Genomic DNA, 20,070 nt, shown 5'->3' with positions numbered 1-20,070 from the left:
CAGGACGACAGGCACACCCTACCATAAACCTACCTTAACCAGCTTCATTCCCATACACCAGGACGACAAGCACAGCCTACCATAACCCACTCCATTTTCATTTTTCTCCTCCATGTTTCTCTTGGCTATTCTGCCTGTTTTAATTTCAGAACTGGCCTATCAACTTCTAACAAGAAGCCACCTAGAATTCTAGAAGTGATTACACTGGATTGGTGGATCAGTGGTAAGAATATGGATATTCTACTTGTAGTAAGTCTTCCAGTTCATAAACAAGGGTTTTCATTTATTTAGATCTCCTTTAATTACTCTCAGTGAAGTCTTAGAATCTTTAACATTTAACTCTGAGCTATGTACTTGTTCTCAATGGTTCTCAACCTGTGGGTCATGACTCCTTTGGGAGTTAAATGAGCCTTTCACAGGTGCCACCTAAGACCATCAGAAAACACATATATTAATGATTTATAACAGTAGTAACATTATAGTTATGAAGTAGCAATGAAAATAATTTTATAGCTGGAAGTCACCATAACACGAAGAGCTGTATTACAGGGTCACGGTATTAGGAAGGTTGAGAACCACTGCTTCAAGGCTTACTATATGCACCTGAGAGACCTGCTCCAGATTAATATTCATTTTCTGGAAGGTATACAAGTATCATCATATATAGTCATTTTCCTTTTGAAATACTGTTATATACATTATATCTGTAAATGTCACAATTACAACAATAATTAAAATTAATCATTTCTATCAACCTTTTTGTTTTTGTTTTTCAAGACAAGGTTTTTCTGTGTAGTTCTGGCTGTCCTGGAACTTACTCTGTAGAGCAGGCTGGCCTCAAACTACAGAGATCTGCCTGCCTTTGCCTCCCGAGTGCTGGGACTAAAGGTGCGCACTATCACCTCCTGGCACAATATTTGTTTTATTGGCCTTGTTTAGTATCACTTCTGCTTCTTTTGATTTGTCACCGGGGAATCCAGCTGCCATCTGGAGTCACTTTAACACAATACAGCTCTGCTACCGTTCACCTGTGTGGGAGTTAGACAGGGTACTTACAGACACTGAAGGTCACTAAAGGGGACCACGAGATGGCTCAGTTGGTAAAGGATTTGGAAAATAAGCCTGTCCACTTGAGTCAGATTGGCAGAGCCCATGGTGGAAAGAGAAAACCAGCTACTAAAAGCTAAAGATAAGGGGAAAATCTTGACGGCAGCCGTGGAGTGCTCTTTACTGCACCTGTTAGCTGAGGGTCTCAGCACACCTGTCACCAACTTACTTCTCTTACTGAGCTCCACAAGTTTTTTCAGAATATGTTTTCTTCATAATGAAGCTAATCTTGGGATTAGTTTAAACAACAACAACAAACCTGTGTTCATTTAAAAGAAATAAGTTTCAGAGGTTTCACTGCGGTGAGGGTTTACAGAGCTCCATACTCTGCCATGACTGAGAGACACGCTCACAGGCACGTTTAGATGAGAAGATATACCCCAAACCCAGTAATAGCTATTAAAGACACAATTCTTATCACCCAGCCACAAGTCCCTGAAGGAAACACAAAGATCACACAGGCTGGGCCAGGGAGACGGCTCAGTAAATAAGTAAGCACTTACTGCAAGCCTGATGATCCAAGTTCCAGGCTGGTGTGCTGGATTGCACTCACTGGAGAGAGGAGAGGTAGACAGAGGGTCCACAGAAGCTGGAGCAGCTGCCACTCCAGAAACGGGGCTCGGGAGTCTCTCACCACCACATGTATAGTGCCATGTCCATTCCCATGTGTATGCATGTGCACACATTTTTTTTAAAAAAAAATCACATTAAAACCCTAAATCAGAAGAGTTTTTCTGACCTTTTCCCCTAGATTGATCCTTTTGATTCTTTGACAGAAAATCCACAGTGAAAGGTACAGTTTGGTTTAACTACCACTAGACATTCATTCTGCTCACAAGTCAAGACCTGTAATAGATTCCTGCTAGAGAAGAGCTTTAAAAACAAAACTCTGAGGTATGAATTTGGTGTGTGTACACATGTTTTAATGGGATAAAAAATATTTAAAGTTACCATCTGTGGGGAGGGACACCCTAACCCTTGTTACCATCTGTGGCGGTGGGACACTGGTATGGGAGGTCCTTCTGTCTACGTGTTGCTTTTATTGGTTAATGAATAAAGAACTGGCTTAGCCTATAGCATGGGAGAAGGAAGGCGGAGTCAGAGTGATGCCATGGAGCTGCTGGAAATAGATGCTGAAACTTTGAGGGTAGGCCTTGTGTATATCATGGTGATACACAGATTGATAGAAATGGGTTAAATTAAGATGTAAGAGTTATCCAATAAGAAGCTAGAACTAATAGGCCAAGCAGTGATTTAATTAATAGAGCTTCTGTGTGATTATTTTGGGTCTAAGCTATCAGGGAGGCTGGGAATCAACGAGCAGCCTGCTACTACAAATTGGCCCCCAACAAGACGTGTTTCAGAGTGCGTACTGTCTTTGTACTATCTACCTATGTGTTCCTTAGGTAAACTCATCAAGGAAATTTTAATTCAGATTTACAAGCCATATTAAGATTTTTCTTTTAAGTGTGACAAAGGCTTTCAGAACAAGCACCTATGCTTCAAGCTATCCCTAAGAATGGATTTAAAGTTGAAGATTAACAGTTCTGTCTTGGCACATTTTCCTTGGAGGAAGTAATGCAAACGTTTGCCATTTGTTTTCTATAGCTCATGGTGAAGCCAGCACCTATGCAAATGAGGATGCACCAAGCCAAACCCACAGACCAACAGCCAACTCAGGAACCTAAGCCTACCACGGGCCCAGAAGCACAGGATTGGTGAGAGTGTGTGGATTACAGGGGCTCTAATATGTTGGGTAGAGCCTAGTCTAAAGGAATATATATATATATATACATATATATATATGTATATATATATACATATATATCAGCAATAACAAAATGGACTTTTGTATCCATATACATTTATTTTACTATATAAACTGGTTTGTAAGTAATACTACTTTTATTTAGTAAGGTAATCAATAAAATTCAGTTTTAGAAAAAATGTACAATTAAGAAAAAAGAAGCCAGGTGGTGTAGTATACACCTTTAATCTGAGCACTTGGGAGCCTGAGGCAGGTGGATCTTTTGTGAGTTTGAGGCCAGCCTGGTCTACAGAGTGAGTTCCAGGATAGCCAGGGCTACACAGAGAAACCCCCTTGAAAAAACAAAAAAGGAAAAAAAAAGAAAGAAAAGGAAGAACAAAGCATTGCTTTATGTTTATGCCCCCAACCATACTATTCTAAAACACTATTTCGTATTATACTGTGTTGTTATAATTATGTTCTGAAATCAGTGCAGCCTATTATAATCCAAGTTTACAGAAAAAGAACCTACTCCACAGCAGCGACCCTCAAGTAGCAGCACTCAGTGCATTTCCTTGCTGTATTTTCTGTGTAGTTGTTACCCAGCTGTATTTTCTGTGTAGTTGTTACTACAGCTGTGCTCACTCTCCAAGCATATTTATCTTACCCTCTGAGTGAACACCGTGAGCTATGTTGCGATTCTGAAGTATAACTAAGAGACACAAAGCACAAAACCACACAGCATGCTCTCATCACAGGCGCGCTGGCTCCACCCAACCTCCAAGTTCCTTTCCCCAGCTTTTTGTTTGTTTGTTTGTTTGCTGGTTTTTCGAGGCAGGGTTTCTCTGTGTGGCCCTGGCTGTACTGAAAACTCTCTATGTAGACCAGGCTGGCCTGGAACTCACTGCTGGAATTAAAGGCTGTGCCCCCAGGCCTGGCCCCCTCCCTCATCTCACTGACATCACTGCAGTGCACACGCAGTGCTGGGAGCTGAGAACACAGCCTAAGTCACTCAGGTGCCGGGTCCCCTTAAAGAGCTCACGGTTCCAAGTTAGCAAACACCCCACGGCTGAACAGAAATGAGTCTGGAATTATAAAATACGCTTGAAGTTTGGGTATTGAAACGCTGGTTCTTTTGAGGGCAGTATCTCACATACAGTTAGTAAGGTATTGAAAAGTTCATTCTTTTGAGGGCGGTATCTCAATGCAGTCAGTTGTCCTGACAACTGTGGCTTTTCCACAGCTGAGAACGCTGTATTCTCAGCCTCAGCACGCTACTCCTCTCTCCACCCCCAGCACTGAGATTGAACTCGGAGCCTCACACGTTAGGCAAACCGTGACCCTGAGCTGTCATCCAGCTCTAGTCATTTTATGACGTATCTTTTTAACTTTTATTGCAATACTCTTTCCTGGCTTTGAGGGACGCTTTGGTTAAAAACCAAAGCAAGAGCTTTCACTGTCTCAATGTGGGTTTCCAGATCACTCATCATCTCCCCCCCACACACCCCGCATGTTTGCATGGCACATTTGTTTACGGGCTGACAGGTAATCGCAGCCCATCACTTAGGTGAAGATGTAAAGCAGCGCAGGTGCTTCTATCCACACACACGATGACTCACACGCACCTGTCACAATGTGCATCGCATGCACAAACACTGGAGCTGCATCTGACTTTATTCCTTAAGGAAAATCCACACATTCCCATTTGCTGATTCCCTTTGCTGACTCCCAGTGGTGTCTCAACAGTGAGGAAATAAGAGCTAGAACAAGGCCTCAGACCGTAATGTCGAGTATTCTAAAATCTGCTTCAATGCATGACAGAGACACAAAGCGGGGAGCACTGAAGACCTGCACACAGCAGGGAGTTCTTTCCACGCAAGGCGCCACCACACTCCAGCAGTGTGAGCACAAACCTCAGTCCTCAAGGGCACTAGTGAGGAGAAGCCCATCTCTGTAAAACTAAGAACCATGGCAGAGGGTCAGTAGCCAGATCTAGAGAAGTCAATAGAATGAAGTTGTTTTTTTTTTTTTTGAAGGCACTGCCCCTCACACTATACTAGGTTGTCACAAATTTTTCTTTTTAATATAGGTAAGATATTACTATGGGTGGGATTTTAGTTGATGTTGCTTTTAGCACAGCACATTCTTTAGGAAAGGAAGGGAGGGCTTGAACTTCTGTTACCAAGTAGCTACTGACAGAGGCTGGAGAGCAATGGCTCTCAGCCTTCCTGGTGCCCCAACCCTTTAATCCAGCTCCTCTGCTGTCGTGGCCTCCAAACACCAAACTACTTTGTTGCTATTTCATTACTGAAATTTTGCTACTGTTACAAATCATAACATAAATGTCTGAAATGGAACCCCCAAAGAGGTCAAGACCCACAGGCTGAGAACCACTGCTCTAGAAGCATACTTAGGACAATATATAAGAGCAGCAAAAGAAACTTCGGTAATTTGATTTCCTGTATTTTCACACTGAACTCAATGGAGAGAAGCGCCTCCTACTGTTTCCACAGAGAGCGTCTGTGCGGTTAGCACTGGAGCTGTCCCACAGTTTCCCTGCCAGTGTCTGAAAGGAAATGCAAGCATCAGAGTCACTAATGGTTTTAACCATTGGAGACTGGAATGGATTTGTTTGTCAATGTTTTCCATTAATGAGAATTACCTAGAGAGGTCCCTACTGACACTTGTTTACAATAGACCTCCCAGGAAGCAGAAACCTACACACACTGCAATAAACAGTAGGGCAGAAGTTACTCTCTCCAGAGAGCTGAAAGCAGCAGAGGGCAATCTCTACACCACAGATGCAAACAACCTCTGGATCAAAACAGATAGGGATGTTTTCATCATCACTCACAATAAGCTATCACTTTACAAAGCATTCACATCATAATAGGCACCTAGCGATGATTTAAAGTATATGGGAAGATGAGGAACTTGAGTATCTGGGGGTTGTGTGCACATCAGAGGAATGTTGCTGGGAGCACACCCATGTAGACAGAGGGTGGGGAGAATGGTTAGAAAATGACAGGTTTTCTACTACTCTACAGAAAACAAACAACATGGATGATTAATATAGGAAAATTCCCTTCTCAACTAATATTTATAATATCTGCATTTAGCTTTTTATACGCCCGTATGCATGTGCAGGTGGGGGGTGGGGGTGTTCCCAGGGATGGATGCTTTAGTCTCTCTTTAGTCTGAACTGTGGTCTGTGGTCTGAACTGGAGCCCCGACTGTGAAGCACACTCTACTGACTGGGTGCTCATGATGAGTGAGAGCACTATCAAAGGCCTGAAGTCTGCCCCAGTAGAGCATTAGTGTACATGGGCAGGGTGCGTTCTGCCCTCCTCCCGTGCCTCTGTCATGACTCTGCCGTTCAGTATGCTGCATTTAAATACCCCACTTCTTCTTTTCCAATAGCGCAGATTCTAATTTGTTTCTTTTTACTACTTTATAGCATTCTGTCAACGTACCATTTGTTCTTCCCAATATCCCTTAACTGGCTGTTTCCAATCTTTTGCTGTTTATGTACGTTTTAACGAAAAAATTTTGCTCACTTGGGTTCAATCTAAACATAAAACAGATCTCCAAAAGCGACGTATTTTGGTCAAAGGGCAAAAGGTCTCTTAATTAAACAGGTAACACCAACTTCCTCTCCACGCACTGTGTCGCTGGAACAAAGACTTGTCCCTGAAGATTATCTTCAGATATACACATGCTTGGGACCCACTCCCCAGCTTCTGGGTGTTCCTAAGAAGGCCAATTTTTAAAGCTATTCAAAAAGCATCTCCAGTCAATAAACTCTACTGCAGAAGGTATTGTCTGCCCACACCCAGAAGCGAGCCCTTGCTGCACTCCAAGTCACTGGTGTAGCAGACGTCCTGAGTTCACCGTGTACCGAGAGCTGCAGACGTGAAAGGGTGAGTCCTCGGGGCTCTCACGGAGGAGTTAACGGATAAGGAGGGAGGAAACTAGAAACAGAGTACTCTGTATGTGTGACTACGAACATGTACACCAGAACATAAAACACAAGGGCAACAGAGAAAACTGGCTGCGAAGAACAGAGGGCAGATCCCGGCTGCCACGCCAGCCCGTCAGCACCGGAGGCCGCTGGAAGACTCCAAGGCTGAGAGTGACACAGCCAGGCTGCTGCCTTGGGCTATGGGCAGGCAGCTACAGCTGGAGCCACAGGTCACAGAAAGTGAAAGGACAGCTCAAGAACTAATGTAGTCGCAGGCAGTAGAGGCACAGGCCTTTAGTCCCAGCACTTGGGGCAGAGGCAGGTGGATCTCTGAGTTCAAGGTCAGTCTGGTCTACAGAGCTAGTTCCAGGACAGCCAGGTCTACACAGAGAAACCCTGTCTCAAAAACAACAATAAAAAATAAATCAAAATAAACTAATACAGTGATCCAGATGAAGGTCTGATCTAAATCTCAGGAGGTGTAGAGAAACTGAACACAGACAGAGGTAATGGGCAGGTGTAAGGTTATCAATCCTCTACCAGCATCTAAGCCTCTCTGCTTCAAGCAGCAAGAGATGCACCCTGACTCAGTCAGACTCTTATCTGATCTCGGAATCTGTGGGGCTGGGATAGTGGTATGGGAGCCAGAAAAACAAAAAGGGAGGACTGGCTAATCCTCATCCACCAAGAAAGGCAGCCATGCACCGAAGAGCCCTCTCTCACAGGAGCTCCTGTGTGCGGCTCTCCTGATTCCGTCCTCTGTGACTGTGCGGCTGGTAACCTACACAAGGTGACAGTAAGCAGGCACAGAACAGCAGTGGAAAGCTGCTTTCCCCACACTTAGCCCAGCACAGCCATGCTGTACAGTAGCCAACACTGTGTACAACCTGGAATTGGGCCAGCAAAACAGGGCAACCCGTTAGCAGTAAAAACTTTAGTGCTAGTCCCACCTGAGCCTTTCTCCTACTTAAGTAAGCCCAGGGATTCGGTGGGGATGAACAGGAGGGGTTTGTGTGTAACCCATCCTAAACCTGCTACCTCTCTTCTCAGGATTCCTGAAAAAAACTGAACTGAAACCAAAAACTAATCAACAACCATTAGATGAAAACAAGTCCACTGCTTAAACCATCCAGGAGTAACAGACACACATCCACCACACACACTGACACACACACACATCAAACCTTACCTTTCTTTTATCTTCATCTGTTGGTTCAAATTTGAAAGTAGCCCTATGCTGAGGGGGGGAAAAAGGAAACATTGTCATTTTAATATATACATTTTAAAGATTTTTTTGAACACAATATGTAAACTAATTTTCTTATAAAATACTGCTTTCTCATCTCAATATTCTTATTAAAGTAAGACAGACATAATAAAATTTAAAAAGGGGCTGGAGAAATGGCTCAGTGGTTTAAGAGCATTGCCTGCTCTTCCAAAGGTCCTGAGTTCAATTTCCAGCAACCACATGGTGGCTCACAACCATCTGTAATGAGGTCTGGTGCCCTCTTCTGACCTACAGATATACACACAGACAGAATATTGTATACATAATAAATAAATAAATATTTATTAAAAAATAATATTTAAAAATTTACATAAAGCCACATGAAAAGACTATGGCAGCAACACAAAGGGAAAAGAGAGAATTAAGACAGCAACTACCCAAAAGGGTGAGAGGCCTTGCACAAGGCATTGAACAATTGAGCTCGAGTCTGAGGGGTAATAGGTGTTTGCTGTAGATGTGTGGACCATATACTCATGAAGCTAGCAGCTCTGAGAAGAAAACGGGACACTTAAGAGGGTGGCACACGGAAGATGAGACTGGAGACACAGATGAGGCAGACTACAAATCCCATCAGTGTGCTGGGTTTTATTTTTTGTATTCCATAAAAAATCATCAGAAGTTGGCAGCGGTGGTACACGCCTTTAATCCCAGCACATAGATAGGTGGATCTCTGAGTTCGAGGTCAATCTGGTCTATAGAGCGAGTTCCAGGACAGCCAATCAGGGGTACACAGAGAAACTATCTCAAAAAACCAAAAATGAAGAAAGGAAGGGATGAAGGGATGAAGGAAGAAAGGAAGGAAGGAAGGAAGGAGGGAGGGAGGGAAGGAGGGAGGGAGGAAAGGAGGGAGGGAGGAAAGGAGGGAGGGAAAGGACAAAGGAAGGAAGGAAGGAGGGAGGGAGAGAGGGAGGGAGGGAAGGAAGGACAGACGAACAGAAGGAAGGAAGGAGGAAGGAGGCATCAGAGAACTACAAAGAGAGACGTTACTCTGGAAAGGAGCCTCTGTCACGCTCACTAGTTGTGACTTCAGGCAGTCAACCACCTGGCTCCTCTTATGAGAACAGCACTTAGCTAAGGGGTGACTGCGAGGGTTCTGATAGCTGTGGCCCATAAAACACCACCTCACTGCCTGGCAGTGTATGTTAGGATGCTGCTGCTGCTGCTGCTAATGATATTAACGAAAACTTAACTGGAAGGGAAAGGAGTGTCATGGTTCCCCTGAAAAGACAGCCACAGTGCCCTTCCCACTCTGCAGCGGAAGGAGAGGGAAATGGGTAGAATAACTGTCCTGTTTGCATTAGGGGTGGTGGTCACACGACCAAGAGCGCAGAACTACAGAAACGCTCTCCTGAATCCCACCTGACGTTTCCCAAGGCAAACCAGGCATCCTCTGCGCTCTCCACTGCTTCCCTAACTTATCTCACGGTCCATACCCACCAAGGGAACTGCAGCCCACCACAAATTATGTGTGAAAGACAGCATCGTTTTGGTAGTTCTGTTTTGTACCTTTGCAGAAACAGTTTTTGAAACAAAATGAGCTACAGAAATGTTGGGAGGGAAGCAATTTGAGTGTAAGAAATAGTTAACGGAAGACAAGAGGCTAAGAGACAAGGGTCATCTAAGGAAACCTCCAAAGAGGCTACTCAAACCTGGATCAAACCAACTGAAACAGGTGACGTGAGAGAGAAGGGCAAGATGCAAAACTTTACATCTGGCATGGCAGCAGGCTGCAGGTGACTGGGGAGGTCTAGGGTGGAATATGAACAACATTCTGGAAGAGAGGTTTGGGCAGCAGCACATAGGCCAGCTCCAGGCGAGCAAGAGTGAGGCAGAAAGCCATGGAGGAGGGGACATCACAAGTCACTGTAATGCAGGACCATTTGACACAAACCTATAAAGGGGAAGTGATCTGCCAACACATACTAGAAGCCACAAAAATATTTGACCCCATTTGACCCAGAACTCCTATTTCTATGCGTTTATTCTAATGAAGTTATGCAGAGTGAGAGAAAAATTATCTGTTAACACATTCACAACAGTGTTTTCTAATATAGTAAAAGAGGCAAGCAGAACATACAACACTGGAAAACTGTGTCAAAATATTCTACTGAACATATCGTATCCATCTCATAAAATACTGTGTAGCCACTAAAAGAAATGTGACTCATTGGGGTTACTTTATAATAAAGAATCTCAAGAATAAATGAACACGGGAGGAAAGAAGAGAAGAGGGGAAGAGGAGGTCGTGAATCTGAGGCTATTCTTAGGCATTTACAGACCCAGGGTTGACTGAAACCTAACATTAAAGATAAGGAGGTAGCAGGCTAATGTTCTAATGGAAGCTCAGTAAAAGTTCCCTATCAATGAAAACAATTATCCTTAGAAACCAAGAAGGCTTGGCTTTTGTCATTCTACATAAAATATTAATTCTGCAAATTATTTGGAATAAATGTATCTAGTTGTTAAAACTTAATACTTCTCCTAAATGTGTTTTTAGCATTTATAAGGAGAGGAGAGTAAAAAAAAAAAAGTAATTCTTGTTTGGAAAGATACTCAGTAAGTTACAAAAATATCTTCTAAATATTTCCTACATAGAATTATTTTTTAGGGAGAATTTAGAATAGTAGCAAGAGCCAATTTTTCACTTTTCTGTTGCTTTTTCACAGCAAAACTGATCAAAATAATAATAATAAATTTAAATAATAAAAGCAGCATTTAAAAATGTTTTCAAAGGCTCCATCTAGTCAGCATGAAAGTTTAATTTAATTAGAAAATATACTAGCATGGAGGGTACTATAAATTAAACTCTAAATGGATCAAGTTACTTTATTTTATTTTATTTTATTTTATTGGTTTTTCGAGACAGGGTTTCTCTGTGGTTTTGGAGCCTGTCCTGGAACTAGCTCTTGTAGACCAGGCTGGTCTTGAACTCACAGAGATCCGCCTGCCTCTGCCTCCCGAGTGCTGGGATTAAAGGCGTGCGCCACCACCGCCCGGCTAAATGGATCAAGTTATTTAGAAACTCAACCCAAAGATCACTGTACCCAGCAGATGCTGGATTTATATGCAGCTAGCTTCAGTCACCCAAGCTAGATCAGACCTAAAACTCTACACCTCTCCTTCCAACATTCTTGAAAGACTTTAATTCTTTGAGGCAAGGCTTTCTGAGTATCTCAGGCTGGTCTTTAGCTTCTGGTCCTGCTGCCTTGCTCCCCTTTCTAAAGCTCAAATGGAGGGAAGAGAAGTAGCATCCAGGTTCGCATGCCTCTCTAGAGCTGCTAGCCAGCCGACAAAGGCTTCTTATACATTTCACTTCCCGAACAGGAGCAAATGGAATATAAGTCAAAGAGTAAAATCACTGCTCAACTTAAAGACCACAAACTAGAACCTCTGCGTGACACCAGACTCATGACTGCAGGCTTTATCACCTAGGAGAGCCCTCCCAAACTCAGCCATCAGATAACCTCAAATCTGAGTCCAGTCCGACTGTGCACTATGGGCAGCCCTGGTCATATGGGCTGCACTCTACAATCCCTAAGGTTCCTTATGCTTTTGTATGTTATAACTGGCACCTTGTACATGGTAGGTATTTATTCAATAAATGGCCACTTCTGTTGTTACTGCATGGTCTCTGCTAAACGCTGACCTACTAGAGAATTTGGGGTTAACACACTGATGTCTACAGGTACACTCAAAGACTACTTTTTAGGAGTCAGAACAGACTGTGAAACAATTTGGAAATAAGTACAATGTGTAACAAGGATATCTCTATGCAAAAACCTATGGCAAGCCCAAAGTCAAAGCTCAGCCTCAAAACTGGAGAGCAAAACATCCTCCTATGTGGTCCAGGACATTTAAATCCCCATTCAAATGCAGGGCTGTATCTCTAGAACCGTGTCCATTCTCCAAGCACACAAAGGATGGGCTCAAGGCTACCGGCAGTCCTCCCTCCTTCCCTGCTCCCAGCTCTTGGAGAACTTGAATGAGTGACAGCATCTTAAGTAACTTTGACCTGGGAAAGGAATCTAAAGACCACATCTGAAACTTCCTAGCCGTGTGCTCTTGAGCCTGTATGCAATCACCCTGTCATTCTGGACCTCCATCTCCTATTTAAAGAAATATGAAAATACTTCTACCCCTCTTGTAACTCCTAATATAAGGGAATTGTGTGTGTAAATTCTTGGGAAAATACACAGTACCTACAAGGCACTCAATAAATGTTAATAGGTCAACTTAGGAGTGAGAAACAGCAATTCCTTTGCGGAGGTGGGAGGACGGGGAGAGGGGTTCGAGACAGGGTTTCTCTGTGTAGCTTGGCTGTCCTGGAACTATCTCTGTGGACCAGGCTGGCCTTGAACTCAGAGATCTGCCTGCCTCTGCCTCCCGAGTGCTAGGATTGAAGAACTGCATCATTACTACCCAAACAGCCACACTAATTTAAAGAATTGTTGTCCTTCTGAAGCAACGTCCCCTTGACAAACAGATACGTTTTTTTCTTCTTTCTGGGATAGAGATCTGTCTCTAAGATAGCAAAGGTCAGTGAATGAAGCAAGGATGTTTGGAAGTGAACATCTACACTACAACAGAGACCAGGCATATTCTGGAAACACACAGCCAAGGCTGCTCTGAACAGTAAGAGATGAGCCATGATGATAACCCTGGGAGGTCCACGGCTAAGACAGAGAGTGGAGAAGATCCCCAAGATCTCACTGTGATCCATCAGTTCAGTGCCACATGTTTTGCTGGACAGAAGAACGGAGAGCGTAGCAAAGTTGAGCCACTTAGCCTTGGCCACATAAACTGTAAACTGAGGATCAGCGTGCTGGGAGCTGGGCTCCGGAGCCGGCACTCTGGCCACACCACCTCATGAAGGATGCAGACCTTCAGCTCCTCATAACTTAACGGGGAAGACTTCGTAGGCACACTGTGCTCAGTGCTTGGCATTATAGTTCACTGAATCTACTGCATGAGAAATAAAAAGAACGGTGTTTTAACCCCTCCTTTACAGGCAGGGCAGCCGGGGCTCAGGCTTGAACTAACTTATCCACAGTCATGAACTATTAGCAGCAGATGCGAGATCAGAACCAAGGCTCTTCTGATGCCAGACCCCATCTTCTTTCTGCTATACTTGCAATGACCAACTTATTTGTAGCGAGCTGCGTGGTGTCACACCTGATGGAGATGTATAATCAACTCCTGAGATGGCTAAGGCCTGACCTATGCTATGATCAAGCAATGATCATCAGATGCCTGCATATGCGTGAACCTATGGGCAGTGCCCACCTGGCAGTTCGGGGTTGGCAGCCCATGCCTACTTAAGGGCTGGGAGAGGTTTGCCAGAGGAGAGAGGTCAAAGAGGGAGAGAGAGAGAGAGAGAGAGAGAGAGAGAGAGAGAGAGAGAGAGGAAAAGTGAGAAAGTGAATAAAGTCCTGGAATAAACTGCAGTGAAAAGAGCTCCGGTGGTCGCGTCATCCTTGCAGGTCGAGGGTGGCCGTGACACTTATTATAAAAAGGTAACATCAAGAGCCCTCCTCTTCCAGCCAATGAACAGTGTCCATTCCTCTTCTGCTTGGGCTCCTCATTGCCCCACAATCACTTCTGACTCTAAAAAATTATCAAATCCATCTTTCCAGATAAGAAAACTGAAGGGCATGATATCTATCCATCTATTTTCTTGGGGTGGAGCCATCCACCATAAATCTGGACAGCGTATACCTATTCTTCTTGCCTGACTACTGATATCATAGATCACCTTCCTATTCATGTCCCCACAGTTTCTCCCTTTGAGGGACGGTGCTGCAATGTAACACAACGGTCACCTGTTTTCTGTGTGTTCCAATCAGCCCAACCCTACTCTTCCTACTACAGCTAACAGTAAACATGAGTGCTGTCTCCTAACAGAGCTAACTGCTCTCTTTACACCAAATCAGAACGTTCTCAGGCTGGGCTTGGCCAGTGTCTGGGAAGGCTCTGAAGCACTTCAGGACATCACCTTAAACAACAGAGGACGATCCTGACACACTGACAATGATGAAAGGGGAAGCTAAGCTCAGACAAGACGTGGCCATGAGAGACAGGAAGAACCCAACCTGAAGGGAGATCAAGGAGAGGAAGGGATAAGCTGGAGGAAGCAAATAAATACGGGAGCTAATTGGTTTAGCCACAAAACAGTGACTACTAGATTAAGATCCCAGTGTAGGTCTTTCCTCCTCCCTTCCCTGTAAAAGAGTCCCTATTATTGCTGGGTATCTGGTATACAGTAAGTGCTAAATAAACATTAGTCAACCCAACACAATCGCCAAATTATTACACTTCCTTCTGAAAATCAGCTTGTGGCTCCCCCCATATCTTCTCTGGAAAGCAATAATAAATCAAGTTAAAATAATACAATCTACGAAATATGTACACCTACGCATGAAATGAGTTTCTCCTAAATTAGGCAGGTATGCTCAACACCAAAGCGGATCAGAAGGTGAAGGGGGCTAAGATGTGACGAGACAGCCCGTGGATGCTCCCAAAGAAGGGAGCGCAGCAAAAACAGGCCCTAGACTTGGAGCTGGACAGCTAGACTCCAATCTCTCTTCCATTTTTCATTGGTTGTGTGAATATGGGGCTAATTATCATCCTAAGTTTTACTGTATGTGAAGTGAGGACTGTCCCCACTTTGTTCACTAGGTTGTTGGGGAGATGAAGTAGGAACGAAGGGTCTTTTCAGAGTGTCTCCTCGGCGGGTATTTTCTACTGTGAAGTATAAGGGGCAGCAGCGGACCGAGGATGGGAGGTGAGGAGGAGCTGGTAACTAGGAATAAGATGTCAGTTACCTAGGGTGTACTCTGGTGCTGGTGTGTTTTCACAGAAGAGAGGCATCAATCATCCTCAGACAAGCCTAGTCCCCTAAACTGACTAAAGGAGCCAGGTAGGCCACTTACTCAGGGAAACTGCTCAAGGGAGAGCTAACGGTTCTGGAGGGACACTCTCCAGAGAAGGAAGTGGTATTTACAACCAGAGACCATTTCCCTGTAAACTGATAGAACAATGAATGAAGAGTTGGAAGACCTAGGTGGGAAGACTCTGGCTCCCAAGAATGACCTTGGGCTAGTTACTTAACCCACCTAGAGACTTCGTTGCAAAACACAGATAATACCTCACAGGACCGCTGTCAAGATTAAATGAGATAATGAATAAGAAAGCTGTTAAGGCGATACAAGTAACAGGTATTATTAGGAGTAGGATTTTCCACCCACTTACAACATATGTCCATGACCTTGGGCGTGATTTCAGTCCTTTGCACCTCGGTTTCCTCATCTATAAAATGGGAAGGCTGAAACCATCTACCCTATAAACACTCTGAGGATCAAAGGGGATCACACATAAGACATCAACGCCTGGAGAACCATACAATGGTACTGGTACATGAAGAGCTGCCATGTCAAGGGCAGTGTTTATGCAGAGAAGCATGTATTTTTTTTTTTTACAGTATACAGGTGAGAGCCTCGCATGCATTTTATGCATCCAAGAGTGGAGCACTGGGCAGATGCGCATCTATGGATTCTGGGGGTGTGACTTGCACGCTGAGGAAGAAGACCACAGGACAGGCTGCTGGGCCAGGAAACGGAGGAGTGGGTGCTACAGTGGAGGGGGGGGGGATGCAGGATGCACGGGTGGGAAAGGTTGGGGGCACAAACACGCATGCCCAAGCCGGAAACGTTTTCGGGGGAGAGCAATGCGCATCCCCGGAATGAGGGGGGTGGGGGAAAGGATGCGAAGTGCGAGCCCCGAGGGCGGCCCGGGGCGAGACAGCAAACGCCCGGGGCCAGAGCTCTTTACCTTGTCGCTGTAATCCCTCAGGACCCGCTCGATAGCCCCCGCCTCGCCGGCCCGGACGATGTAGAGGGCGCGCTCTTCATCCATGGCCGCAGGTGCGGGGGAGCCGCGGCCGCTGTGCGCGCCCCAGCCGCTGCCTCCCAGGTAAACGCCTCGCGCCCCCGCTACCTCGCTCCTTCCCAGCTTCCTTCCTTCCCTCCTTCCCTCCCTCCCTCCAGTCTCCAACCCGCCAGCCTCCGCCCGGGCAGGCCGTACGTCACCGCCCCTCAACTTTCACCCCGAGACGTCACCGCTCCCCCAGCAACCGGCGCCTCGAGGCCTCCCCCTGCAAGGCCCAGGGCTTAATGGAGGCCTGACGAGCCGCCAGCAACGGGGTCAGGCCCTGCCCCTGCCTACTCTCATCGATCTACCAGCCTTGGAGAAGAGTTTAGGTCCGGAGTGGGCTTTCACCAGCAGAACTGTCCCTCCTGACACTCTATGAATCATTCCCCTTAGCGGACAAGAACTGGCGGGCAGCTCCCCACCCATCTGCGAGTCCACGGCTACTGAACTACAATTCCCGGCGTGCAACGGGGTCATCCCATGCAGTCATCTGAGTTGGTCGTGAGCCGAATTGCATGCCGTGATTTGTAGTCATCCATCGGGAAAGACTGCCCACGGGGGGCATGCTGGAAATTGTAGTCCTTTGAAGACCGGAAACCAGAGTCCTGCGACCGCCCGGGGCTAGAGGCGGAGGGACCGTTAGTGGGAGGGTCTAAACTGTGTTCTGCTGGATTTTTTTTTTTTTTTTTACTTTGCTGACCTGCACCAGACGTGGCTGGTTGGACTGACTAGCGACGGTGAAACTGCCGGCCCCTGGTGGGAGCTATCAAGCGCAGGTTGCGTTGCTTCTCTGCCCAGTTAGCGGTTTCAATTCTCACCTGGTTGCAGCTGTGTTATGCTGTGTTAGGCTGCAGCAACGTGGGAAATTGAACACAGGTTTTTATTGAACCCAAACTGATAAAGCAGTTTGGCCTAAGCCCCAGGGATCAGTAAATGAGAAAGTCAAAATTTGAATCCAGGTCTTTCCCAAAAGTGGCCACCCTCCAACCACCCGTAAATGTCATACAACCCGAGTAGCAATGGAGACAGTGGGGATAAGGGAGGGGGCGTGTGCATGTTTGCCAAGTGTTAATTCTGTGTCAGGCACTCACACTTCACCTGGGTTCGCTTAATTCCTCAAAAATTCTCAACAAATATTTGAGAACCTGTGCGTTTCTGGGCATTCTTCAGTACAGTCTGGACACAGTGACCTCAAAGCAAGTTTCCTCCTCACTTATGCCGTTCGTCCTCGGGAATATCACCATGAACGGGGCCCTGCTGTTCTTATCTGAAAATGATCAGTCTTGAAAAATTAAAATGCATAGTTTTAAAAGGAGTTAGAGGCTGTTCTGTGCTATCAGGCTTTTTCATAGGAAATAGATGAATTCCGAAAGAAATTTCTAAGTGTTTTATCTCCCAAAAAATCATCTTTGATGCCTTCCCTGTTGGCCTCTTCAGCTGAAGAGGAAGGAGAGCTGGCAAATGTTCATTCATTTTATTGGGTTTCTATTATAAATTGGAAATATTGGGAATTTGGAGCTACACAACAGAGAAGCTGGGTCTACGGAGCTTAGATTTCCTGTGGGTTATACTTTAAATGGAGCCAGCATTTTATTGTACATACAGTTGAACCAATCATTAAAGAGCAGGGGTTTGATGACCTTTTGTTATTGAAACAAATACTGAAGTCCATCAGTAAAGGAAAAGATTTGCTTTGGTCATACAGAACAAATGTGGTTTATGTCTGCATTGCCTATGGCCAGGTGGTGCATCATGACGCCCTGGCAAGGTATGGCAGATAAAGCTGCTCACCTCATGGCAACTGGAAAACAAGGATCCAGAAAGGAGCCAGGGCCCAATATTCCCCCCAACAGCATGCTGCCATGGACCTAACTCTTGGTTTAGGTTTTAATGCCTCACCACCTCCCAACAGTGCCATGGACTGGGGACCCAAGTCTTTAATAAATGGCCCAGATATTTCAGATGCAAAGTATGTAACAGGATAGGTGCTGTATCTGTAATAAATAAGATAAGAAAGATTTTAATCTGATTCTCCAAAGAGAATACTTCTAAGAAAGATCATGAAAACTACGATTCTAAGATTAAAATAGCATGTCTTTCCCTTTACAGACATATACTACCCATGATTTAAAGGGGTCCTTGAAACAAAACTTAATGGGTCATTGACAAAGGATTATTTCCATTTTATGGAGAAGAGGTCCAGGTGAATTAACAAACAAACTGGAAATCCAGCTGAATGTTGTCCAGTACTTTCTGAAGTCCTGTTTGGGTAATTATTTATTTGGGAATGTCTCAGCGTTTCTATTGATGCCATGAAACAACATGACCAAAAAACAAGTTGGAGAGGAGAGAGTTTATTTGGTTTACACTTCCCAAAGGAAGTCAGGGTAGGAACCCAGACAGGACAGGAACCTGGAGGCAGGAGCTGATGCAGAGGCCATGGAGGGTGCTGCTTACTGAGTTGCTTCCCATGGTTTGCTCAGTCTGCTTTCTTATAGAACCCAGAAACACCTACCCAGGGATGGCACCACCCTCAATGGGCTGCACACCCCCCCTTGGATCACTAATTTAAAAAATGCCCTAGAGCTGGATCTCATAAAGGCATTTTCTCAATTAAGGCTTCTTCCTCTCTGATGACTCTAGCTTGTACCAAATTGACATAAAAACAGTCAGTAGAGGGGTCAAAGGTCTCCAGAAGAGAAAGAATATAACAAGAACAAAATATCCCAGTAAGGATATTAAAAAAAGGGGGGGGGCTCCCACTGGGCGGTGGTGGCACACGCCTTTAATCCTAGCACCTGGAAGGCAGAGGCAGGCGGATCTCTGTGAGTTCGAGGCCAGCCTGGTCTACAGAGCAAGTTCTAGGACAGGCTCCAAAGCCACAGAAAAACCCTGTCTCAAAAAAGAAGGGGGTGGGGGGGGGCTCCTACACATCTTTGAAATGTCAATTTGGCAGAAATAGGCTATTTTTTTAAGGGCCCAATTCTGTATTTCTAAGAAGAAATAGAAAAATGTGGACGTGCATGAATTAATAGCTTGTGATTTTGTATTTTTAATAATTTTAATAAGTATTTATATTCTGATTTTATGAATCAAAGTAACTTTGGCTCTAACTCAAGTTGTTCTTTAATCACCGACAAGACTCCAGTCCCAGAAATAATCAAGTGGCTTGTTCAAAGTCAACAGTCAAAAGCAAACTCTGGGACGGAGCCTCGAGGAGACTATTGTGTTACTTCACCTCCCAAGATACTGGATACGCGATCCTTTCAGTGACTGAAAACGTCAGTCTATCACTAAGTCTAGCTTCGCTTAGGTGGCGTGGTGCCAAGGAATTAGGATTTAGAGCTTGAGTAATCAAAGCAACAAACACTTAAAAGGTATCACTTTGGAGAGATGCTAGCGCAATGCAAACCTATGCAGAGAGCTTTGCGATCCTCAAAATACTTCCCCATAAATTATCTGATGTAACCTTTCCAATAGCTAGAAAACATGCAATCAGTAGGACAGGCACTACCTTTATATATATAATGAAAATAGAAGCTACAGTGTTGATTATCTTACAGGTGAACAAATCTGTTGGTTTAGCTAAGGGATGGATGGGCTCTGTTCTGTGAGTTAGGACCAATGAGAAAGCCTACAGACAGATACTAGTCATTTATTTATTCATTTTGGACTTTGATATATCTTGCTGTAGAATTTCCTCTTGTCTAGCAGCAGGGTATTTGGACTGCACCACCCTGAAAGTCTTTAAGGGGATCCTGGCACGGTCGGCCCTTGAAAACCCAGCGTTCCCACTCCAGGTACCGTACTTCTTCGGACATTTTCCTTAGAGGCAGAAATTTAAAAACGATAAACAGCTCAGGATGGTAACTGTGGTTTCAGGGCAGGAGTTCTGAAAATTCCAGTCATTTAAGATAGGGCCTGTCACTTGGTAACCATCCTGTGTGGGGCAGCTACTCGGCTGCTCTTCACCCGGTGTCTTCAGTTTTAGCACCAGGATTGATTTGGGTCTTATTTTAGATCTTTTTTTAAAAAAAAAAA

The 20,070-nt window shown here is 44.8% G+C and overlaps 1 protein-coding gene across 5 annotated transcripts in view; it reads right to left on the bottom strand.

Moving 5' to 3' along the window:
- The window catches only part of Ric8b (RIC8 guanine nucleotide exchange factor B), a 97,821-nt gene extending 81,342 nt beyond the window's left edge, over positions 1-16,479 (bottom strand). For 4 of the 5 annotated variants that reach the window (XR_003377950.1, XM_005358248.3, XM_005358247.3 and 1 more), the window contains exons 1-2: positions 15,931-16,014; positions 8,005-8,052 (exon numbers count right to left, since the gene is read on the bottom strand). Coding sequence is in view for 3 of the 5 variants with exons in the window: in XM_005358248.3 (XP_005358305.1) it covers positions 8,005-8,052; positions 15,931-16,014 (132 nt within the window). In the remaining 2 variants the exon portion in view is untranslated. Of the gene's footprint in view, positions 1-8,004; positions 8,053-15,930 lie in introns of all 5 variants that reach the window. The other variant, XR_003377951.1, reaches the window with a different exon arrangement.
- Between the last annotated feature and the right edge of the window lie 3,591 nt (positions 16,480-20,070).

Source organism: Microtus ochrogaster, chromosome 24 (genome assembly GCF_000317375.1).
Source record: "Microtus ochrogaster isolate Prairie Vole_2 chromosome 24, MicOch1.0, whole genome shotgun sequence".
Classification (NCBI taxonomy): domain Eukaryota; kingdom Metazoa; phylum Chordata; class Mammalia; order Rodentia; family Cricetidae; genus Microtus; species Microtus ochrogaster.
Note: the sequence above shows the minus strand (reverse complement) of the source record. Positions and strands in the feature narration are given on the sequence as shown.